The sequence below is a fragment of the Eublepharis macularius genome, chromosome 2 (genome assembly GCF_028583425.1).
Source record: "Eublepharis macularius isolate TG4126 chromosome 2, MPM_Emac_v1.0, whole genome shotgun sequence".
Taxonomy (NCBI): Eukaryota; Metazoa; Chordata; class Lepidosauria; order Squamata; family Eublepharidae; genus Eublepharis; species Eublepharis macularius.
The window spans coordinates 53967277-53992906 of NC_072791.1; the positions used below are offsets into that span (position 1 = coordinate 53967277).

A 25630-nucleotide genomic window follows, 5' to 3' on the forward strand; every position below is an offset into this window, starting at 1 on the left:
ATATTAATTACAATCTTCCTGCAGGCTTGGGTTTAGGGTGCTCTGAATCGAATCTGTAAAATGTTATTTTTGATCAATGCTCAGACATTTGTTTTGCCATCTTTTCCTTCTTCTAGTTTAGGAACATTGGAAAATTAGTGAAGCATTGGCAAAAATTAAGTATATAAAAGTCTCTTATTATCCTTTCTTTAAAATAGGACCAATTTATAGGAGGAAAGCAGCATGGGGTAGTCTGATTTTGTCAGATATCGGACGCTAAGCAGGGTCAATACTTGGATGGGCAACCACCAAGGAAGACTGCAGAGAAAGGCAGTTGCAAACCACCTCTGCTTCTTGCTTGTCTCGAAAGCCCCTTGCTGGGGTCGCCATAAATTGGTTGCAATTTGACAGCACGTGCACATACGCACACGCACACTGTATGCATGAAAGTAAATAATGATTCTGAATATACTAAAGAGAATGGAATGCTCACACTGAAGCTTTAAGTTCCTTAGCAGCTCACGGGCTTCATAATTAAAAAAAAAATTCTGAGGCAAAGCTAAAAATTCTGATCACTGGTTACAAATAAGTGCAGGGTAGTGCAAATTGTCCTGAGTTTTCAAAGCAGCCCTTTAAATATCGTACAAATATTTCCACATGGAGATAAGAAATATGTGCTTTAAATTGATTAGAAATGTTATAGATATACTATATTGCCTTAGAACTTCCATCTCACATCTCTTCTTTTTTCCATCTTTAACTTGATTTAAGGGTCTCTTCACTCTTTAATTCTTGTAACAAATAACTTTATATTTGTATTGGGAAGATAATATATGTTAATTTATGTTCATGGATCATTTGAAATGTGGTGTTGGGAGAGAGTTTTATGGACACCATGGACCACCAAAAAGACAAATAAGCGGGTTCTAGACCAAATCAAGTCTGGTTTGATCACATCATGAGAAGGCAAGACCCACTGAAAAAGACAATTATGGCAGGAAAGTTGAAGGCAGTAGGAAAAGGAATACTCAGCATGAGCTTGATTGACTCAATAAAAGAAGTCACGATCTTCAGTTTGCAAGATCTGAGCAAGGCTGTTAATGAGAGGACATTTTGGAGGTCATTAGTTCATAGGGTCCTCATAAGCTGGCAGGGACTTGACAGCACCATAACACACACACGTTCATGTTTTGGAAGGTTGCTGCATATACACAGTGAACAAAATATGATGCTATTAAAAATAAAAAAATATATATGCCTTTTTATACAGGGATTATGTTTTCTGACAAAAGGAGAAAAGTGCAGAGCAGTCCATTCTGGTGTGTGTTTCCAAGGTTTTTGTGATCCAACTACATACAGCAGTCCCGTATTTCACTCAGTTTCTTATTTCCCTGAGCAAACATAAAAAATGTGAATGGATCATGTAAATAAATACAGATGTGAGCTCTAAGGGGGCCATAGCTCCATGACATGTATAGGTGTGTGCTATGGATGTTTGTCTGTTGTTCCTGCTTTACATGTTTGCTGTGTGAAATGTAACAGCAAACACTCTTAGAATCTGTTCTTGATTTGATTCACGATTTTTCTTCCATTGCTTATAATGTGTGAACTGAGACTTGAAGGCCTTAACTTTGAACAAGATTCTTGAATGAGCCACAGAGGTTACAATAGGATATATATTTATCTTTTCATAATCACTTATTGGCATTCACATCAACATTGGAAAGAAAGATGCATTAGAGGTTAATTGTATCTTGCTGCACAGATGCAGTGGGACACTGCAGTGGCCAAAAAAAAATGCTTTGTTGTTACAAAGGCTGAGATTCAAAGAGTTGCTTAGGTTTATGCATGGAGCTTCTTTAAAACTTTTTTCTTTAAACTATTCTGTTCCATGCTATATTGCTTTGTAGTCTATTTTTTAATTTCCCCTCCATTTCACAGCAGTGTACCATGAAGTAAGTGTGTGTGGGTGTGCCTATGCATGTGTGATGCTCATAAAAATAGTTTCATGCAGAGATGTGAAGGTCTAGAGAAAAAAACAGGAAACTTCGGAAAAATAAAGCTTTTTTTCCCCTTTAGGGCCTTTTTTCAGTTTATGAAGTTTGACTTAATGTGTATGTGTGTGTGTATAATGAAAAATGTTATGTAATACAATCTACCACATTAGATAATGTTAATTTCTATCTATACTGTATGCATATCAATATATCTAATTCTCAATTGCATGGCCAAATATGTAAATACTTAAATCTAGAGACGAGCTAGGAACAGACAAGACAGAGCTTTTTATAAACCTGAAGAAAGTTCCAGGTTTGCAGAGAAATGTAAACAAAAAAATATATTGATGGGGTTACCCCCACTGAGGGCTCTCAAGCCCCTCAGTTGGGTAGGGAATCCCCATTCCCAGCCCCCCCCCCCGCTGCCTCTTACCTGGCTGGCATGGGGGGAAAGGTGCATGAAATGGGAATGGGAGCTCCGAAGAGTGCTCCTGTGTGCTCTGGAGCCTTCCTTGTTATGCAAGGCATTAGATCTTTCCCATCGCAACAATGGAAAGGACCCCACGTGGGTATTTTTGTTTAAAATCAGCCAATTTCTGCCAATTTTAGGCAAAAATACTTATCGTGCAGCCAATTACTGTGCATGCACACTCTAGAAGCCTCCAAAGTGTACATGCATGGTAAGTTTCCCCTGCATACGCCCCTCCTCCTGTCCTCCAGTTTGGGCCCTGGGCCCTGGCAACCCTATTCCCACTCAAAATAATAAAAGCAAAATAACAGAAGCAGTGCCTTTACCTTTATGAAATAATGCCCTCTCAGTTGTTGTTTTGGAAATTGTTAGGTAGTGACAACAGTATCGCCACGGCTGGCCTTCAGACCTTGGTTTCTGTCAGTAAAAGGTGAGGTGTGGGGGGGGCAGGGCACTTTCCAGGTTTGTTTTGGCCTTTGAGGGAGGCTCATTGGGGCCAGGCCTGGCAACATCCACCAGGTGACTTGCTACAATGTGACTTGCATGACTCATGCAGACATAGCTGTTTGCTACTGTTCCCTAGCAGCCTCCTTATGGAAGCAAGTGTGGTGTAGTGGTTAGAGTTTCAGAAATGGATCTTGGAGATGTAGGTTCAGATCCCCACTCTGTCATTGGCATTCATATTGTTAGCACAGTAACTATAGATCTGTTCATAAACTGTTATGTGTAAAGTGACTTCATTTATAATGAATGGTCCTGCGTTTTTGACGTTCATGGTACATATATGCATTATGATGGTTAAAATGTAACGGAGAGAAGTCTGATATGAAGTTTTCCTTTGTTTGGATTCAGAGTATTGTTTGGTTTGTATATATGAGCTGTAATCCTTAAATAATGGCATATGTAACATAAAACCAATACTGTTTTCCTGTTTAAAAAACCTTGAAATGCTATTTTTCCCTTGCAATAACATTGTTCTTCTTTTAATAGTGATTGTCATGGCAATAACCTTGTGTTGCTACTGGTATGCATTTTCCAGCATCATCTCTATTGCTGAGTGTAAATAACTACTAAAGACTGACTTCAGCTATACTTTTAAGCAAACAACTTTAAGCAAACAGTAATGGATCTTCTGTAAGGTTTGTCCTCAAGGTCATGCCTTACTTCTCTACTATACTGTTTTTTTCCACCTTTGAGAAAGTACATAAATGCTCCATTGTGCTCTAAAACTATTACACTCTAGAGGTTTTCTTGGCTGTGTTTTCTCTAAGGAATTAGTTTTCAGCCAAAATTCAGGAGGAGAGGTTACCCATGTCCTTTGAAATTCATACTTGTGTCACTTCCTCACTTAAAATCCTCTCAGAATGGCTATTCGCCAAGTGGTAATTTTCCACACTGTGTCACCAACCAGTTGGTTAGTTGGTTGAGTGTCATTTTGTAACCCGGTGGGACTAATTTTATAATGTCTGTGGTCCCCCCAATTTTAGATCAGCTGTAAAGTATTTCTGTGGTACAGATTATCATTATAAGGACCGCAAGGTCCTAGAAATTTGGTTTTGGTGCCTAGGTTTAAATTTTTCTTTCTAAGTGAGTACATTATATATCTGGATGAATGTGCATTTTCTTGACTCTTCCTTCTGTTGCTATGAGATAGAAGAGAGTTTAGAGTCAGATTGCCTTCATGCCTCCACACCAGGTTCTTCCACAGTCTCTGAATTGTCCATTTGGGAATTCATCAGAGTCACGCTGTGGGTGCTGTGTCAGTCATTGGAATTCTTTTTGCAAAAACATGATAGACAAAATCATGAAGATGAGCTTTGTCTCTTATTTTTTCTCTAGCACATGAAGATTTATGTTAGAGCAATTAACTACTGCAAAAACAAATTGCTTTGCAGTGTAGAGATTAACTTCTGAATAAACAAGTCATGTTTACAGTTTACATCGGCAATTGAATTGTATTTCCACTCCCTGTTATAATCTAATATGACAGAATGGGGTAGAAATTGAGTTAAAGGGATGGTTAATTGAAGGTTTATTGACTTGGTTGAAAATCCTTTCCAGTGCTGCAGAAGCTTGTTTACTCTGCTCTTCAGAGCAGCTCTGTCTCTGTTGCCACAGCCTGTTGTGTACACATTGCAGCATACGTGGTGCACTGGATTGGGATACCATTTAGTGGGGTAGAGGAACTACAAAAATTCACTTCCTTCCATCTGGTTGATCTGGTTAATCTGTTTAATCTTCAAAGTACTGCTTCCGCACCAAATCACAGCGGCTGTGGATTGTGAACAGGATTGCTTTGTAATGCTGGACAGACACTTTCTCCTCTGGTTTTAGGATTGATTTTATCCAAGGATACTTGTTCTTCCTCTTCAGTGGCTTTTTATGTTGGCGTTTCAGTGTTTGAGGTTTGAATGTAATTTCTGCATGACAGCAGTCCATTTTCACATGCCCTTTCTTTCCCAGGGCAGTTTAGGTTTGAGCGATGCAGGAGCAAGAGGGCTACCATATCACTAGAACTTTGGCATTGCCTGGGCTCATTTTGCTGTTCTGTTCACTGCAGGAGGAGTTGGTAGGAAAAAGGGCCTTTACTTTGCCAAGCGTAATATGCAACGGCAAAAGACAATCTAAATAAAGCCAAGATATTTTAGTCTTGCCTCTGAAATTGCTAGTTTAAGGCTCTTATTTTCTACATTCTTACACAATTTGATAAAAAATGACCTGCCACCATGCCTTTACAAAAGGAAAAACATACTTGTGTGTGTGTTTTTGTAGATGACAACCCGCCCCCCTTTCTAACATAAGTTTACTCTTGGCTTAGACATTTGAGGTGCTAAATATCCAAAGGTTGCAAATTTAAACAGAAAACTTGGGGAAAATTCCACTCAGAAAAGGTGATGTGTTTGTTGCATGAATTTTAATGCAGCTTTATTTAGAAATTGCAAAAATAATTTAATATTTTGAAGATTTCTTAAAGCAAGCTGACTGCTATATTTGTGGCATAGAATTGCATGGCTTTATCAATTGCTATTCTTTTTAGAAGCAACACCTACTAGTTAGATGAAATTACAGTGCTCTTGTAGGGAAAGTGAGAGAGAAAAAAACTACTCTTTTGTTAGGCTTGTATACTTTTGCACATTTGACAGTAGCCAAAAAGGAACTTCTTTCATTCTTGGCAGACCATCTTATTTTTAGTAACTGCAAGAATGAATTGTATTACCTTTTGAAGGATATTTATGTAGCATGGTTTGTACACGTTTTACAAGACTAATGTCTTGTATTTAATTTTAAGTTTCTAGTCTTGGACTTTCACTGTGCAGCAAAGCATACCTACATGCGAACCAGTTCTATGAGAGCTATTTCTATTAGGGCCAAATGAGGACAAGAGATATTGTACAAGAAAGGCTGTAAGAAACTTCAAACTATAGAATGAGCAAGGTTCAAGTCCAGTAGCACCTTAAAGACTAACCTATAGAACAGTTATGGCTATAGAATTAATTGTCTCACATTTTCAAGGACCTGGATTAATATTGCTTAGTTTGGCTTGCCTTGATACATAGCAACAGGTTCTTCATCTTTTCACCTTCTCTTTTATATTTCTTCCAGTGCTTTGTCTAAATATTTGTTGATTGATTTTTGCAAATTAGTCGCATGACCCTCTTAATAGCTAATAGGTATATGCCACATTCAAGCAAAAAAGAACTATACAGATATTGTTTCCTGGATAAGGAATCATGGGAGTAAATTTAATGTTCATCTTCATCCATATTCATGTGCATTTAGTGATGTTTCAGTACCTTTTCTAAAGCTCAGCTAGAGTTGAATTGGACTGAGATTGTTGTACATTTTCTTACTGTTTAAGATAGTGTATCTTTAGAAAGAACTTGATTCTTTTCTTCCTTCACCTCCCCCCCCAATAGCCCAAATGCTGTGCATATTTATTTGGGAGTATTGGGCTACATGAAAGTCAAGGCTATATTAGAAAATCTGCCTTCATTGACTGTAATTATGGTAGATTATCATTGCAATCCTATGCAGAGTTTCTCAAGTTTATGCTCATTCAAATCAATAGGCTTAGCCTGGAATAATATTATACAAGATTGCACTGTAAAACATTGACTCAATTTATTTTGGTTGTATGAGCAAAGGAAGATTAAGAAGCATTATTAATGAAAAATAGGAAATTATTCTTTAGTCACTGGAATAAATTGTATGAGTTTGATGTCATGTTTAGTTTAGTTCAGTCAGTAGCTGACACTCTTGGTTCATTGAACCAATCTGAATAAACATGCGTAGGTCTGGAAAGGAAATGATTTATTAAAAATCATCATATCTAAAACTGTAAAGAATTTTATAAAAACATCAAAAAGATTACTAGAGAGGTGGTTATCCAGTAGGATCAAATTTTGTTAGGGGATGTAAAAATAGAAATAACACAATGGTACAGGATGTTTGAATTCAAGCGAAGACTGTAGAGTGATAGAGCCTTTTTTAAAGAACTTTAATTTTATGAAGGATGCAGTGTAGATGAAATAAGTTTTATGTGGAACACAACCAAGGTTTTTGTGTTTGTGGGAATGCAACAATAGAAGACATATTTGTTTCAGAATCCTGACAATATAATACTTAAGTTCAGATTTCTTTATCCTTTTGTTAGGGATCCACCCAAACATGGCAAATCAACACAAATTGGTATGGTTGCTGGCAGTTTAATAGTAAAGATATTATGAGAGGTGCCATGGCTCAGAGGCCCAGCCTCTCCAGTGAAAAGGACCAGCTAACAAGTGATGTGAAATACCTCTACTTGGGACCTGGGAGAGCCATTGTCTGTGAGTCAAAAACAGTACTGACTTTGTTGTCTGTTTTAGATGCACTTAATGTCTTTTGCAGTTCAGTGGTATATTTTCCTTTGAATGGGAAACATTTGTCTCCTATATAAACTGCTTTTGAACATCCTCTCATTTTCAGAAAATATAAGCTGCAAATTTCCTGAGGCCTTACAAAAAAAGTTTCACCATGTTTTGGATCTTGACATTGGTCATTGGTCTCAGACTCTGAACTAGTGTCACATTTGTTTAATGAATGTTATCATATGCCTCATCAAACACAACAAATTTCTGTCACATTACAGGTATTAAATTAACTTAGTATGTCCATTGAAACTGTGTTATTATCTATTACTATTGTTGTGAATGCTCACTATTCTTACCTTATATAGAGTTTAACCCTATATACTGATAAATTGTACCCCTTGCATTCCATTGTCTTTTACCCCATTGCTTACATTTTTTGTATCCAGTGCAAATATATCTGCCAGATGAAGACAAGCTCATGCATTAAAAGTGGGCTATAACTTCTTTATTCCTTTTGCTGCAATAAATGAATATTAAACCATTCTGAAATCTGAATTCCTGAATATAAGAATTTCCCAATAAAATCCGCAATAAATTTCCAGGGTGATGCTAGCTGATTTGACAGTGCCCCAAGTAAAAAAAGATTTGAGTTGCCTTGTATTTTCCTAAATCTTCCTCCCTTATTTTGCTGGAATAGATACTGCAAAGGTATCACCTATGAAGCTTGTAGCACGAAATGCATTATAGCAAATGCAATTTTAGGCTGTATCAACAGAAGTATAGTTCCAGATCATGTGAAGTAATGGTATCACTTTGCTCTACTCTGGTTATACCTCACTCAGAGTATTGTGTTCAGTTTTGGGCACCACATTTTAAGAAAGATGCTGACAAGCTGGAGTATGTCCAAAGGAGGGCAAAAAAGAGGAGTCTGTAGACCTATGAGGAAGTCCTATGAGGAAGGGTTGAAGGAGTTGGGTATGATTAGCCTGGAGAGAAGATGACTGAGAGGTGATATGATAGCCACCATCAAGCATTTGAAGGGTTGTTAAATAGAGGATGGAGCAGATGTTTTATGTTGTCCCAGAAGGTTAGACCAGAACCAACAAGTTAAAATTAAATCAAAAGAATTTTCAACTAAATATTAAAAGAAATTTCCTGATCTTTAGGATGGTTCTTTAGTGGAACTGGCTTCCTCAGGAGGCTCGGTTCTTCTTCAGAGGTTTTTAAGCAGATAGTAAATGACCATCAGTCAGCTATGTTGATTCTATGATTCCATATGAACTTAGGCAGATTGGGAGAGGAGGGCAGGAAGGGATGAGCTGGTGCTAAGCTCTTGTAGCCCTTTCTTACATGCCCAAAGTAATGCTGGTCACTACCTTGGAGACAGGAAAGAATTTTCCTCCAGGTCAGATTGGCCGGGGATCTTGTTTTTTTGGGTTTTTTTGCTTTCTTCTGAGCATAGAGAAGAGGTCACTGGGAGATTGAGGGCGGGGGTGGGGGGTAGCTGTGAATTTCTTGCATTGTGCCAGGGGTTGGACTAGATGCCCTGTGGTTCCCTCCAGTTCTATGCTTCTGTGTTTCTGTGAGACATTTACATTTGGTATTTAGAGTAGAATAATTGAGCCAGCCACAGTAGTTGAACAGCTTCAAAATATAACACAAAATTAGATATATTCATCAATATTGTTGGTCAGATAATAAACCTGACCAGGTTTATTATCTATCCAAATGAAATTATCTATATTTTTTTGTCACTGATACTCTTTTGTTACTGATACTCTTGTTATTTATGCCAGCAAGTTAAGAAAGGAAAAGGTAATGTGTCTTTTGATTGAAGATTCTTGGAAACTACGAGAGTTTCTGCTTCTTCCAACTTACCTAATCAATAGTTAAAAAGGAGGGACAATCTTCTATAAAGTGTTTATTCAAGTAACTTGATACATTTATTTCCAAATATTTAACAGGTGTTTTTGATGGAAGAATGCCAAGTCTCACTCTGGAATGTTGACATGGTTTCTGAATAAATTAATTCCAGCATGAGCCCTGAAGTGTTTGTAGAGCTCATTGAGCCAACGTAATGATTAACAAACAACTCATGCTTCTGAAACTACGTTGGCTTAACAAGAATGTAAGGAAACATAAGAGATTACATATTTCTTGCCTTTAAAGTTATGAACAGCTTATGATTGCTAAGCACTAGAGAGATACAAGTAGGGACCTGCAAGGACTTGTGGATGACATCTGATTTCCTCCTTCTCCACCATGTCCTCTTTCCTTCCCTACCCCCTATAGCCTCTCCCCTTTCTCTATTTCCTTCTCTCCTTCCTACCCACCTTTGCTTACCCCCCCACTGTTCACCTTCCCCCTCCACCCCAGCAGCCTTTCCCATATGGCCCAGTCACATGGTGCTGGCTGAGCTGGACTCAGTTGCATGTTGGGAACCTGCAAGGACATGTAGGGAGTATTTCACTTTTCCCTGTATCCCCTCCTCACACTATTCCCTCTTTCACTGTGCCTGGCAGCCTTCATATGCTCACTTCCCTCTATGTCTTTCCCTCCTTCAAACCTACTAAACAACTTACCTTTTATTTGCTCCCCTCTTCACCTGTATTTCTTAATTCACTTCATTTATATACTGCCTTTCTCCACAATGGAGATCCAAATTAGCTTACATTATTCTCCTTGCCTTCATATTATTTTCTCAACAAACCTGAGAGTTAGAGTCTCTCTACATGAGATGAATTACATGAGGACACTCAAGTGAAAGGACACGCAGTGTTAGCCAGGAAGCTCAGTTTTAAAAGACAGGATCAGAAAGCTTTGTCAATTTCTCCTCTCCATAGAGCCAGCAAAGAAGATCTGCAGAGAGGGTTTGTTTATTTTGGCTTTGCCTCCCCAGAGGCTCTGACAGAGGCTCTGCAAAGGCACTTCCCCTTCTAGGAGGCGAAGAGGAAATAAACCCTCTGAGCAGTGATCTTCTTTCCCTGCTCTGTAGAGAGGGGAAATTGACAAAGCCTTCTGATCTGTCTTTTAAAACTCGACTTCCCGGCTAACATTGTGTCTCCTTTCATTTGAGCATCCTTATGTAATTCGTCTTGTGAAGAGAGACTCTTAGGTTAGGATTGAAAGTATGTGACTGGATCAAAGTCACCCAGTGAGTGTCCACAGCAAAGTGATGATTTGAACCTGGGTCTCCTGGATCCTACTCTGAAATGCTAACTGGGATGGAGAGAGGGTCTGCTGTTGAACAGTAGCAAGCATTCAGGGCTATGTGAACCATGCAAGTCATGTGGTATCAATTTGCCTGGTGGTTGTTTCTGGTCCTGGCTAAAACAGCCCTGGAAAAGGCCATGCCCCCTCCCTCTGCCTTTTACTGACAGAAGCCGAGCCTGGGAAACTGGATAAACTGCTTTGGTTGCCTAGCAACAGCCACTGGGGGCATCTGGTCAAAGCAACAGGTGTTCCTTTTATCATTTAAATTTTTATTAAAAACCCCATATTTTTTTTAAAAAGTTCAGATTTTTCTACAAAGCTGGGGCATTTTTCAGGTGCAAAGATTTGAAACTTCATTCATAACTTCAATCTCTGGATATAAGTATCCTCAAATCAGGGCCTATTGGCTATTAGTATAAAAGGTACATGCTCCAGAGGTAAGTGCCCCCTGCGAGTCCCCTGCGTTCCCACATCCCATGCTTTTGCCTCCCAGAAACCTAGCATCCCTATAAACATGTCATATTAAAAGTACATTTCAAGTCTCCTGAAACCTTGCAAGGCAATTAATAGTGCAATCTTAAGTACATTTTCTTGGAAGGAAGCCATATTGAATAGACTTGAGTAGTATTTTGAGTAGATTTGTGGTCTAATTACATGTGTACCAAATGTGAGGTGGATTGGGAGAAGCCGCAACCAAACTTGCATTTGGTACACCATTTTGAAGGTGATGCAGAAACCTCAACCCACTGTGTGTTTAGGGCATATATAATCAGATACTTGCTAAAGATGGCACTGTTAGATAGCTACTCAGCAGGGAAGAATTATTACTTTTGCTGGGTGACTGGCTATCTGTAAGGTAATACTATTTTATTAATTTTTTAAATATTGGCCTTTTTCTAAGGTTGGCATGCATGGTTCTTTCCTTCATCATTTTATCCTGACAACAAACCCACTGATACAGATTAGGCTGGCGGAGGATAACTGGCCTGAGGTCATCCAGTGAATTTCATAGTGAGCACAGATTTAAACATGGGTCTTCGGAGGCTCAGTCCACCACTCTGGCCACTATACCACACTAGCTCTCTACTAACAGTTATACACTGAAGATATTGAATACAGAAAATATCCAATGATTTTAAAAACAACACTAAACTGTTTAAAATACTTTATGAAATAGTTATTCTGTCTTTACACACCCTTTAAGTCTGAGTTTATTGGTAAAATGCACATAACATCTGGATTATAGGAATCCAGCATAACCTTTCTCCCTTATGCTACCCTACAACTTATGTGCCTCTTATTGACATTCTCAAATCAGAGATATTAATGCAAATCTGCAGTTTGGACAATGATCTAAGAGCTGCTTTAAGTGTGAAAACACCTTTAGTTGGCATCCCTCTGTGGCATATACATTTTGAGTTCAGTATTGAAGAAAGTGAACTCTGAAGAAAGATGGTGCATCTCAACATATATGCATCTTTTTCCTGGGCAGCGGTTTCTGTGAAATGCTGGTAGTCGAAAGGTCAAGCTAGGCCGCTTCCCTAGATGGCTAGAGTATGTGCCACAAGCGTGATATGCTGAACTGAAGATGGAATATATATCACTATTTGTCAGTGATTTTTTTTGTTTTGTTTCCTGTTGAAAGGATCAAATGCCATGAGAGGTGAAAAGGGAGTGTTGACAAGAGCTACCACCAGGGCAGTAGTTTACTATTTTTTAATGTGGCATTGAGTTATGCTATATGAAGAAGGCAGTGGATGCGGGAAGAACACATGTTTTAGTTATGCTCTGTTTCAGCATTTCTTCAACTCTGTATTGGATTTTTGCCAATGTTACGTCTTTGTAAACTTCCATTTATTTACCCTATGACATTGTTTATTGAAATGTCCTTGATATTGACTGTACTAATTTCACACTATGTAATCTGTCTTGAGTCTCAGTGAGGAAGGTGAACTGTAAATGACATAAATAAATAAATTACTAAGACTCAGTTTAAACATTCATCGTACATTTTTGTTGGTGTCCTATGTATATCAGTTCTATGTGGATCTCTGATTTGGGTGATAGTTCAGATGTTTTGCTTTCTGTGGTTTCCCAATATTGTTCTATTCCCTCCTCTTCTCATGTCAATCATGATTGGTTCCTACTACTCCCTTTTAGGATAGACCAATAACAAAAGCCTTTTTGTTTAATTTTCACCCTTTCCTGCATTACTGTGCTCTCCCTCTGATTTTAAGTCAGGACCAGGTAGAGAACAAAGGGATACACCATGACATACTTCAGAACTTGGTTGCCCAGGGAAATAAATTTGTGTGTTCCCGCAAGACCCCATGTAGAAAATAAATGCAAAAATGTTTAAAAATGAATTTGGATCCAGTTCTTGTAACACACTCTGGCCTAGGAAGGGTCCCCACCACTAAACATATCAAGGAAAACATTTTTATAAACATCGCTGTCACACAAAAGATCCATAGATTAAACAGGTACATATAAAATAGCTCTAAGTTGTGGCATGACTGGCAGGTTTTTGATATTATTCTCATGGATCCAGAAACTCACAAACTTTGTGCTATGGCGTGTTAATATGCTATGAGAGAAGAGCGGTATGCTACAATAAATAAAGTAATGAAACAAAGCCCAAAGAATGTAAGAAGAGCCCTGCTGGATCAAATCAGAAATCCATCTAAAACAGCATCTTTTCCCCACAGTGGCCAACCAGATGCTCTGGCAGGTGCAAAAGCAGAGACCCGAGCCTTCACCCAGGAAAGTGGCATTTAGAGAGAGAGTGGGCAGTATGAAACGGTCTAATTCAGCTATCGTCGCTAATAGCCACTGATGTACCCATCTTCCATAAATTTGTCTAATCTGTTTTAAAGTCATCTCTCCTGCTGGCTATTGCTACATCCTATGGCAGTAAGTTCAACACATTAACCCACTTACATAGAGGCTATATGCTGTTGCTCTGCATGGTTAACTGTTCTCTGCCTGTCTCCTCCCAACAGCTGTCCACAAGAAGGGTAATTTTACTGTATCTTTACTTTGGGTATAACTGGATCATTTGAACATAACCAATACAGACATGCAACAGAATTATTCTGCCCTCTAAGAAAGCTGTCTATCACTTCTCTGCATTTAGTTTGGCAGAGCAGAGAGGGAGATACCTAGATCAAGGATTGTGCAGAGAGACGGAAGATGAGCTTTTCCATGAGTTGACAATTCTTATTCTTAAATTGCTTCAAAAGTAGGAGTGAGGTATGCCTTCACCTAGAAATGGACCTTGAGTGTAGCCCTTCTGTTCAGAATCACTTTCCAAAGTTATTCAAGGATCCTGGGATCTTTAATATACTTTAAATATCAGTGTTGAATCTTTTTTGTCACAAAGGGCTAAGGTGAAAACAACAACAACAACCCTCTTGTCAGCAATGACTGACTTGGCGTCAGCTAAGCCTACACCAACCACAGAGTTGTACGTAATATGGCAACTATTTGATCTATGGAACAACTCAGCATCTCAGGGTAGGAAATAAGGAAGATATTTAGGCATTTAAAAGTGCCAAGAAAATTGTGGAGGACAAGGAAGAATGTGGCTGGAATGTGTTTTTCAGAAGGCAATGTTAAACAGAAGAAAGGTGCTTTATTCATACTCTGTACACTATTCTTTCAGCTCCCTTTTTGGGGAATAATTGGTTCAATTGAATACAAATTTGTAGGCTTGGGCATTCATTCAGAATATTTACTAGGGCTGTCCAAAGGACTTTTGATTACAGTGTTTGATTAAAAAACAATAAGGCTTAGTTAATGAGTGAAAAGCTGCCAACTTACAGTGCAATCCTAAGAAGAGTTACTCCAATATAAACCCATTGAAATGAATGGGCTTAGACTGAAGTAACACTTCTTAGGATTGCACTGTCTAGTGTAGGTGTGAAATACCAGCAGGCAGTTTTGGTTACAACAGAGTTGAGTTGTCAGTAGTTGAAAAAGTCATGTATTCTCTACTCTGAGTGAAAAGTTTATACATGATAGAATATTATAAAGATCAGTTAAAGTGACCAGAATTATAGGTGTGTGGGGAGTTAATCCTGTCAGCTTTCCCCCATGGTTATGAGTTCTTAGTCATCCTTTTCAGTAGCTGGCTGAATAATTAGACAATTGTACTATTTGCACTAATCTTATATAGTAATAGCCAAGTGGCCCTTATCTTTGGATACTTAAATCAGGAGATTGGAGCTATAAATAGAAAAGACAAATCTTCCTACATAACTGAAAAATGCAGAAAAATCAGAAATGTTAAAAAAAAAACTTTAGGAGGTTTTAAAAAATGATAAAAGGAGCTCCTGTAACTTTAACCAGATGTGCTCAGTGACTGTTGCTAGGCAACCAAAACAGTTTAGCCAGTATTCCAGACTTGGTGTCTGTCAGTAAGAGGCGGGGGGGGGGGCAGGGCCCTTTTCAGGGCTGTTTTGGCCTTTAGGGAAGGAATCATTGGAGCCAGGCCCAGAACCAACCACTGGGTGATTTGATACCACCAGACTCACCCAGGCCTCGCTGCGTACTACTGTTCAACAGCAGCCCATTCCCCAACAAAAGTGAGTGTCGTTTCAGAGTAGGATCTGGGAGACAGTTTCAATCACCACTCTGCTGTGGAAGCTCACTGGGTGACTTTGGTCCAGTCACATATTCTCAGCCTAACCTACCTCTTAGGGCTGTTGTGAGGATAACACGGAGGCAAGGAGAATGAAATAAGCTACTTTGTGTCCCCATTGTGGAGAAAGGCAGTATATAAATGAAGTAAATTAAGAACTATAGATGAAGACAAAAGGTAAGTTGTTTAGGGTATTTTAAAGAGAGAAGGATGTAGGGAAAGATGAGCATATGGAGACAGCCAGGCAAAGGACATGGTGTGGGGAAGGAGATACAGTAAAAAGTGAAATACCTCCCTACAAGTCATTGCAGGTTCCCCATCATGCAACTGGGCCTAGCTCAGTTGGCACCATGTAACTGGGCCATAGGCTGCTGGGAGGAAAGGGAAGAAGTGAAGCCTTGGGGACAAAGGAGGTGGGAAGGAGAGAAGGAATTAGGAAATGGGGCTATGGGAAGGGAAAGAGGACATGGTGGGGGAGGGGGAAATGACATAATGAGATGCCCTCCTTATGTCCTTGTGGGTTCTCACTTGTAAATTTGTATTTGTGAGTGGTGGAGAGGTACAGTACAGCCTCTGTGTAGTTGGGTTTTGTGGAACTCACTGCCACAGGATATAGTGGTGGTCACCACTATCTTCAATTGTGTTAAAAGGGGTTTGGACAAATTCTTAGAGGATAGGGCCTCTGTGTTCAGAAGCAATAAATCTCAGAAAGTCAGTTGCTAGGAGGCAACAACAGGAGTAAGATTTAGACCTACGGTATCTGCTCAGCCTCTTGGCAGCAGGATGCTCTGCTTAGATGGACTCAATAGAGATCTTTGTATGTTATTATCAGTACAATGTTGTTTATTGTTATCCTAAATTACATCTTACTCATTAGCTTTCCCTGGACTCTTAAAGTGATTGGCTTGATTTTTGCGTTGTTGGGAGGACTATTATAATAATGTGTGTGAAACGTATTAGTATTCATAATTCTTATTAGCAGGTTTTTATGTAAGTGCATAATTTCTCCCAGCATTGTGGCTATGGGTAATTGTCATTATGTAATGTGCAATATTTGTTGCTTGTTTAGGTTTCACAACAGCTAAAGAACAGTGACAATGTTTATTTTAACATTTTTTAAAAAATGTATATACTTAATTGCTGTTATGTGGTTATTAAGATTCATGAGTAAGTTCTGCTAAGAAATGATCTGTCAAGTTGTTATAATGTATGTAACAAAGCTGGTTTGCTCATTAATTATTACTGCGAGTCTTTGTTTTGTTATATGAACTTCTTGTTCTCAATCTTAGGCTTTTTGTATTAAAAGACCCTCTAAATTATTTTCAGTAAATATTATATATACATTTTCTCTTTAACTTTCAATTTTTGGTATTTATTCGTTGACTGATATCCTGTTGTGATCCAAGGGCTCCAAAAAGCTTACATAGATATTTAGAATTAGTACCTTAAAGGGGAAAAAAGAAATAATGTTTGGTCTCCCCTCATATGGCATTTTCTACTAAGAAGATCGTAGAGTCGTCTAGCATTTCTCTTTCCCCATTGACTACTGACTGGACCTTCTGTGTTCTTCTCACCTCTCAGCCAAAAAATTAACTATCCAGTGGATTGTTGTGGCAAAGTTATCTCCAGAAGGAAGGAGGAGGATGCAGGTTTACACTAACTGGTTGTCCTTTAAAGATTAGTGATCTTTTATCAATATATTTGCTTGGAGGGAGCAGAACAAGCATTCAGCAGCCCATTATTCCCTAGCTGCTGCCTGGATGGTTTTTCAAGGGCATTTGCAGAAGCATTTTTTCAAAATCAGTCACTTCATATATATCTTTTGCATGGATGGGAGCAAATATAATTATAATAATTAGGAATACACAGTTACATTATCAGCAAAGTATAGCAGACTTACTGGAAGAGGAGGCTTAGAACCCTTCTTTGTAAATCCCAGAGACTAAGGGCCAAACTACAAGTGACAAATGACACAGGTTGGACACTTGTCAGCTTCCCTCAAGTTTTGATGGGAAATATAGGCAGCTTGGACAAGTGACAGTTGAAAAGTCCATTGGACAGCAGTCAGAGAGCCAAGCTGCAAGACCAGGACACCTACATTTCCCATCAAAACTTGAGGGAAGCTGACAAGTGTCCAACCTGTGTCATTTGTCACTTGTAGCTTGGCCCTAACTCAGTAATACTGGTTCCAAGTGTGTGGTATAACTATCAGCACTTGAATCAAAGTCCACAGTCTAGGCTTGTAGCGCCCTCCACCATCCCCTTTCTTTGGTCAAGCCTTGAATGAGCCTCAGTGTACTGTGGGAGGGGGCTGTTTGTGTTCCTTTCCCCCTCTCTCATGGGAGTAGTCTGACCCTTCCTGCTCAGCCCTTCCTGGGCCAGTCTACCAAATGTCTGGAGGTAGACTGACCCCAGACTCAACTAATGCCCTCTTTTCAGGATGGGTCCCTGGTGAGTGAAGGGAATCTGGTTCCTCCCTTCTCCTTCCCCACTTTCTTCTGAGGTTTAAAGAAGCTGCTCTGCCTGCCTGCCCAGGCCCCAGGAGGTCCCCACTGCTGCCAGCCTTCTTCTCTGGCCTGTTCCCAGGTGCAGTCTGCTGGATGAGTCCTGCCTTTTTTCTGAGGCTGCTGTTGGTGCACCTCTGGGAGTGAATATGCCTCTGTTCCTTTCCTCACAGCCCCTGGTTGGGCTGCCTGCATCAGTGACGCCTGGGTGAGGCTATCCCCTATTGGGAGAACCTCTGGAGTAGTAGGGTCAGACCACCAGCCCTGGACAATATAGTAATAAAATGACTGTGGATTCAGAAATACTGAAGTTAGGAAAGCAGCAAAACCAGATCACACACAGACCAAGTATGTTTGTTTGATTCTTTGGATATTTTGCAGGGATATCAGAAAACATCCTGATAACAGATGAGTGTACTCTCTGAAGTGTACTCTTGATTGCAGTGTACTCTGAGTGTACTCTTGATTGCAGAGTCAGTTAAAGGGAGAATAAGGAATGGAATCCAGACAGATTGTTTAAGTTACAATGTGGGCAAAATCCATAACATAGTATTTTGGAATGGAGCAAGTAAAATTTGATGGGGAAATTCTATTGTATTTCCATTCCTCCAACTTTCCCATACAGCAATGAGACGAAGAGAGAAAAATGGCCCCATCTTGAGTTATTCTATTCATTAATAGATGAATAACTCCTGTTCACCCAGCACCAAATCTCTGCAATCAGCTCAGTTATGCTACAATGAGATTGTTGAAGTTCAGGGCTAGGTGACCGGGGAACTAATCTGGAAGATCAGGGATTTAGCAATGCAATCCTAATGCACAACAGAGACAGTGAAATCCCTCCCCCAAATTCCTCACAGCCCCCCTCCCAGTTTGTTTCTTCATGGTGGTATGAAGGATGTTAAAATAAAATAATCACAATTTCTAAACACCTGAAATATTTTCAAGGAACCAGCAGGAGGAATAGGAAAGAAAACAGGTAGTGTTTGAGGCAGGGCAGAGAAAACTTGGTAGCTCATAAAAGGATGCCAGGAATAAAAACCGGGAATGTGACAAAAAAAAAAGATGGAGCAATTTTAAATAAATCTATTAAGAAATAAGTCCAATTTTATTCAACACATTGCATTGTAGGTCCAGAAATAAAAAGTCTATTAAACCAGGAGCAAATGACACAATGGAGAGATAGTAGAATGCCACAAACATTTTGTAGATCCCATCCCATCACACCTGCACTGCTGCCCAAGCTCCAAAAGAACCCTTCAACCTGCCATCAGCTCCCTTTTAAACTTCACGCCTCGTCCTCACTTCCCCTTGATTCAGTTTGGGATTATCTGGTTTTACATTGATTCCTTTGCTGTAGTTTGATTCTGTGGGGCTTTGTTTGTTCAGCTTGCATTGGAAATGGGACTTGCATTGGGATTGGCTTTTGGAAGGGGTTGCCTTTACCTTTGCCTTCTCTTTGCCTGGCAAGCCTTGGAAATGTTTCCCCTATGGGAAACAATAGAGAGTGGCTGGGGCCAGCTTCTTCAGAGGCCCATAGAATTGGAATCCTGTGTCCAATATTCCTGAAACTTGGAGGTTCTTTAGTGAACAGGAAGGAGTATGTTCCCTGTAAATATGGTGGAGTTTGCTTGAAAAATGCCCTAACAGCCCCCCAGATAGTTTTCCCTTTAGGGAAAAAAAATATAAATTTGGGATTTTCTAATCCTACTTAACCAAATTAGCAAATCTGACCAGGATTTCAGGGAAACTGAATTTTTTGGTCATACCTACTGCCACTCTGCATATCAGTGGCAGAAAAAAAGTTGTCTTTGCATGTAGCATGGTGTCACTTCCAGGGAAAACCGGAAGTGATGTCACTTCTCTCTAGGAATCTGTAATTCTGGCAATTCCTAGAACCATCTGGCAACCCTACTTAAAGCAGGTTACAGAATCTGAAAACAGTTCAAACAGACAGCAAAAATCTCCAATAAACAGTGCAATAGGACAATGCAAACTATCACCAAGACAACAATATGTATTTTATAATTATTTATGCCATTAAATAAGAGTAGAGGTAATGGCAGTTAACTGTAGAATTTTTAGACCCTGCTTTGCAGGATGGCCTGGGTTCCTCTGGAGTGGGGCCACTGGTTAGACTTGGGAGCACAGACGGGAGCTGCACTAAGGGAGCTTGGTACACAGAGCTTGCACCTAGTGGACCAGTTGATCCAGCAAAGGCAGCCTTCTGAAGCCTCAGTCTAACAGGTTGGGTGTTAATCAGGTTCAGCTGCACATGCTGGCAGGCGTTGAAGTTCTTGGGGCTGTGCTCTGGCTAGGATCCTGTGAGGAAGTACCACTCTTGGCACTCTGCTCTGGGCCTACAGGGAGGTTGTGCACACCCAGTCTAGCACTTTGCTTACTTCATTCCACCTTAGCCTGGGTTTTCCTCCACTGCTGTTCCTGTGGAGTAGGAGAGGGTCCTGGGGAGCTATGGGCCCTGGCTTGTGTCCTTCTTGGCAGAGGTCTAGTGGTTATTTCAGAGGCTGATGGTAAGGGCTCACTTGCAGGTTCTGGGCTGCTGGCATCTGGCACTGCTGGAGCATGATCAGCAGGGGCCTCTGCAGCATCAAGTCCTCTCTTATTCTGCTGGTCCTCATGGTTCCCTGGCTTCTGAGCCCTTGGAGTCCCTGGACTGGACAGGGGGTCATGACACTGGTATAGAAACATCAACTTTAACATAATTTGCAAAACTTCAAATGGAAGTGAAGGCTTTGTGTGTTTCTGTGGGTGTTCTGCTTCACCTTTACTAATGTTTCGAGCTTTGGTGCAGACCAGAAGGGCCATCAATGTGTGATTAAACAACATAATGTCAGATTGTTTTCTAGCTATATTTTAGTGATATGATAGCTCTGTAAGTTGGTTGGGTTTACAAGTCCAGAGCAGTTCTGCAGGAAAGAGCAGCACAGCACTTGTAGGAGCAGGCAGCTTAATTCATACATGAGTTGATCATGTATGTGGAAGCTATAAAAATGAACTATTATTATGACACTTAATAATTTTAAAGCTGCAAGGAAATCATGGATGAATGTCCTTGACTGGTCTTTATTGGGAGATAGGTGCATCAGATTATTAGAATGCATACAAAGGAATGTTGTAGCTAGGACACAAATGTTTTAGATTATTCCAAAGAACTAATCAGATAGCCCAGACTAACCAAAGCTTGGAAGCTAAGAAGAGTTGCAGAGGAAGGCAGTGGGCAAACCACTTCGACTCATTCCTTGCCTGGAAAACCCCATGAGGTGGAACTTCATTGCATTGCTATGAGTCAGTTGCAAATCAACAGCACACTTTAACTTTTTAAATTGGATGATGGAGAATCTCACAATTTCAGCTATTTCAACTGCTTGAGACCTTTGTTGTAGTTAGTTTAGCCTTGCCATGTGCCCTCCAATGACAGGCAATCTCCCAGTGACTCATTCCTCCTTCTGCTGATTGTCAGCCGATCGGCAAGAGGAGGCAGGCTTACAAAATGGGCACGCGTGTGCAGACCCTGCCAATGATATCACTGGTAATGACAGTTTGGCACTGGAGTCGATTCTTTAAAAACAAGCTGTGACAGAATCAGCATAAAAATGCCAAATGCTGCATCCAGCAAGAAGCAGGTAAAGGATCAGCATAAAAATATCAGGATTGCCGAATGCAGCAACTAGCAAGAGGCAGGTAAAGGCTTGAAAGAGCCTCAGGAAGAAAGGATGATTGACATGTCCCTTCCCCGTGTTGTGGCTAGCCAGAGAGAGAATGGCAGTTGGCAATAGAATGATGAGATGATAGTTGGTGCTAACAGAAGAGGGGGGGGGGTGGACAGTTAGAAAAAACTGAATTGTTGGAGAGAGGTGTCTGACCAGAGAGGGTCAGACTCAAAGTCCTCTGTCTGAGGAAGAAAGGGAAAGGTGTACCCTCACTGTGAAAACACAACGTTTATGAAACTCTTAAGTATTAGAGTGGGATAGCCGGCCCTAAATTTTACTGAGAATCAATAGACCTGGGAACTTACTGCTGACCCAGGAAGTGGGTGGAAAGGAGTCTCCCCTTCAGCCAAAGGAACAGGGTTATAGCTTTGATATAAGTATAACTCCTACCCAATATCTGGAGAGGATTTTAACTCAATGGAGCGCCCTGAGGTCTGCAGTAAAAGCGAAGGAGTACTGTGTTTGCATAAACTGGAGCATCTAATTTGAAAGGGGGTAACAAAGGAAGAACTGCATTTTAAAGAGATCAAGTCTGATAACTCCAATCTCTCTCTCCTAAGTTAGCAACCATAGGAAATTCAACCAACCACACCAAGTATTTCGTGTCTCACGCGAGTGAAGAAATCTGTGGAAAACCCACCTACTTACTGAAGCTATTAAGTACCTATCTACACTTCTACCTATCCAACCTACCTGTGAATAAACCTTCAATAAGCTTTGTTTGCCAGTTTCATTTCTAAGGGAAATGTAAACCTGTGTTTCCTTCTACTTAAATTTGGCTGGGTAACATCACAACGTATACATTCCTTGAGGGTGGGAAAATAAAGTTAAGTTACAGCCACAAATATGCTACTGAAGGCTTCTCAGCCCAGGAGACAGCTTCATAGGCTTTGGGAGAAAGATTTTACCTCTAAGTAGGGGAAGGACAAATGGTTTGTGACACAGGCCCAAAACATTTGGGGCCAATTTTTAAAGAATCAGCCCTGATGTGATGCCATTGCTTCTGGGTCATTCTGGAAGTTGCATCATTGGCAGGGGCCACCAACACGTACTTGTGCACAGAATACCTGCACCCCTCCCACCCCCACCTCCCACTGTGTTACCTGAATAGGTGGTCTCCTTGTGAGTTGGGGGAATTAACATACAAGGAGTCGCAGCAAGTGGTGGTAGCTAAGCGAGATTTCTCCACCAGTGTATATGAGGATCGTTCCTCTAGAGAATTCTTAAGAAAAACAAGTGGATGTTCAACAGAAATGGTTTTTATTAAAAGGGTAGCAAAAGCAAACACACAGCAAATCACACACAACCTACAAGCAGAACAAACTAGAAAACAGGGAAAATGGAGAGGATAGCAGGGTCGGGTGATATTTACCAGTCTAGAAGGTAAGGGGAGGTCTGTAGGATAGCAGCTTTGAGTGACCAGCACTTTGCGGCAGGAAGAGAGAGAGGCTCAGATGCATGCCTGAGGGTGCAGGATCCAAGAACATGCACACAGGGCTTGTGGCTAGGTAGCCCAATTATAGTGTGTAACGTACCCTGAAACAGGACTGCGTATCTCTGCCCCAAAACAATAACTTAAATGCTTGGTCCGGTGTTGAAACCATAAAATTGGGAAAGGCTGGCTGGTGCCTTCCTTGGAGGAACTAAAGGTGAGAAAAATGATTGATGACCTGCAATGCCTGGACAGGTGGGGCATATCAGGTCCCTGAATAGCCCAAATTGGAAGAGTGGATAAGGGAAGATCGGCAGGGTGTAGATTAAGGTCAGGAACTCGTGGAAGATCTCTTTTGTTTCAAAACTTAGCACATCTCTGGGGTGTGGAGCAGATAGTCAATCTTACCTATGGCTCACATTCGAGTAATGTTCCAATTCCTGGTCAGGGGTTGGCAGCTATCTCCTGCTTCTCCAGGCAGTGTTTCTGTGTTTGAAACACATGAGGAGAGGGGCTTATGATACAGCCATATTCATAAGCTTCCCTGTTAGCATGAGGGTCAGGGTCAACTGCTAACAACTAGAGCAGTAGCTATTCTGTAGATGACTGCATTCAAGGTAGCATCAGTGCACAGAGTTCATTGGTTGGACCAGTGTACTCACTATGATGAAGCACACAGCAGAATGTTTCTTCATGTCTACTTGGAGAACAGCACTCTCAAAAAGCGTTGTAAAATATATAATGAATTCCGATGTACCTGTCAACAACCTACTGATACTTTATGGTCTATGTAACTGGTCTACATTGTGAATAATATTTGGAATGCATAGGAAAAAGAATCATACCTGCATTTTTTATATCTGAAGTCATATGAAGTCTGAGGGTTTCCAGTGCTTTACAAGATGTGAAATTGTTTTCACTGTTCAACGGGAAAGGAAAAAAAATAATGGGTAGATATTGATCAGACTACAACAGCATTCCCATCAGTTTCACGCCCACAGAGTTCAATTTGCAGTGACACCTTACCTTTTCTTGAGTTCTTCATCATCCATTTGTGCAGTCCCACAAATGACCTTGGCAATATGGATGAGGCAAAAGGGGACTGTTCACAAACAATGTCCAGTATTGTCTAAAAATTTAGTACTGAAGTAACATATATTGTGAGCTGCCCCCGAAGTTAGTGGGTACATGTAGATTGGAGCTGTCCATATGCCTCATCTCTGGTTGAATTAATGTGGCATAGCAACTGAAGCAGCACAGACTTCAGGAGGGCATTCTTGTAATAGAATTAGAACTGTAGTGGGCTAGAATAGTCCCGAAGGGCACCCTCATATGGGAGTGGGTGTGTGGGTACTGCCTTGCCTTGTACCTTCGTAATATCACATTCTATATTGGCCTGGGCAGTTTGCTGATCATATAATTTTGTATTCCTAACCTTATTGTAATTTGATGTCGTATACTGCTGACGTTGTGATTCAATTTTGTACTCCTAGGCTTATTGCATTGTTCATTCAGTGTCCTGTACTGTAGGATTACATTTTTTTTCTGTTCTTCGTTATCCACCTGAAGTCTTAGTGAGAAAGGCAGGGTATAAATAAGCTAAATAAAAATGGGATATATTTTAGAAGCTGCTGAAATGTGCATGTAATTTACACTGTACAACAAAAAACTCACTTGCATTTGCAAGTGATCTTTTACTGTGGTTAGTGCATTATGTAAAAGTGGCTGCTGAATTTTATTTGTGCTTGCAAATTCCTTTTTTGTAAAATAGAAATCTAAAATTGTGATTTAAAAATTCAGAAAACACAATTCTCTTGGGTTGAATCCTTTGGGCCTTTCCCACTAATAGTGGTGTTTTCTTCCACTGTAAGGTGCTTTGGGCTAGGAGATGGCTTCTTGGTGTAAATACCACCATTAGCAGAAAACCCACCCAACTGATTGTAAGATGCAACCCACCTTCAGTGTTTATACACATATAATCTGCTATACTACTACAGTTTTATTTTCTTATTACTTTAGTCAGTTGAAGCTAGCTGTCTATTGTTTGGTTTACTATGTATAGAAATATAATATTTAAATATGTGTATGAACTGTATCTATTTCTGTTTTGATTGTCATAAATGAATTCTTCATCTCCCAAACCACAGAAACATAAATTCTCATCTATGATATAGAACAGTTTCAATGTGAATAATCACAAAAAAAAAATCAGCATTTTTGTAGGAATATCTTGTGTTTGCCAAACTTAGCTTCATATATATAAATTAATTTACAAATCATATCTAATGTACCAAAGGATCCTTATCATCACAATTTTAATTTCTTAAAATAACATTTGCTTTCTGATTGTGCACAGGATTTTAATATAAAATGATGATTTATATATTATATTCCAGTTTAACTAAATTCCTAACATTATCCATTTTCAGTTTCCTGAATGTGGTTTCTATGGACTGTATGATAAAATCCTACTTTTTCGGCATGACTCTGCTACTGAAAATATTCTCCAGCTTGTAAAGTCAGCTACTGATATCCAAGAAGGTGACCTAGTTGAAGTTGTCTTATCAGGTAAAATTAATATTTCATGCCTTCTAATTTATATTTCATAATGGCTAACTCTAATGCGGGTCTCAACAATAATCCAAGTTAACGGGGAAACAATTCTGGCTATCAGTCCTGTTTCATGTCTCCAATAGCAACCTGTCAGATCCATTTAGGAATATAAGAACAAAAATTGTGCTTGATTAGGCCACAGATCCACCACTCTAGGTTCTTGAAGGCACACATGCTGGCCATGAAAGCTACAGCTCAGT

General features: G+C 39.9%; 1 protein-coding gene across 1 annotated transcript in view; it reads left to right on the forward strand.

The window, feature by feature from the left end:
- Positions 1–25630, forward strand: part of PRKD1 (protein kinase D1) — a 153003-nt gene that overhangs the window by 51617 nt on the left and 75756 nt on the right. The window contains exon 2 of the mRNA XM_054971371.1: positions 25247–25385. Within this exon, the coding sequence (XP_054827346.1) occupies positions 25247–25385 (139 nt within the window). The remainder of the gene's footprint in view (positions 1–25246; positions 25386–25630) is intronic.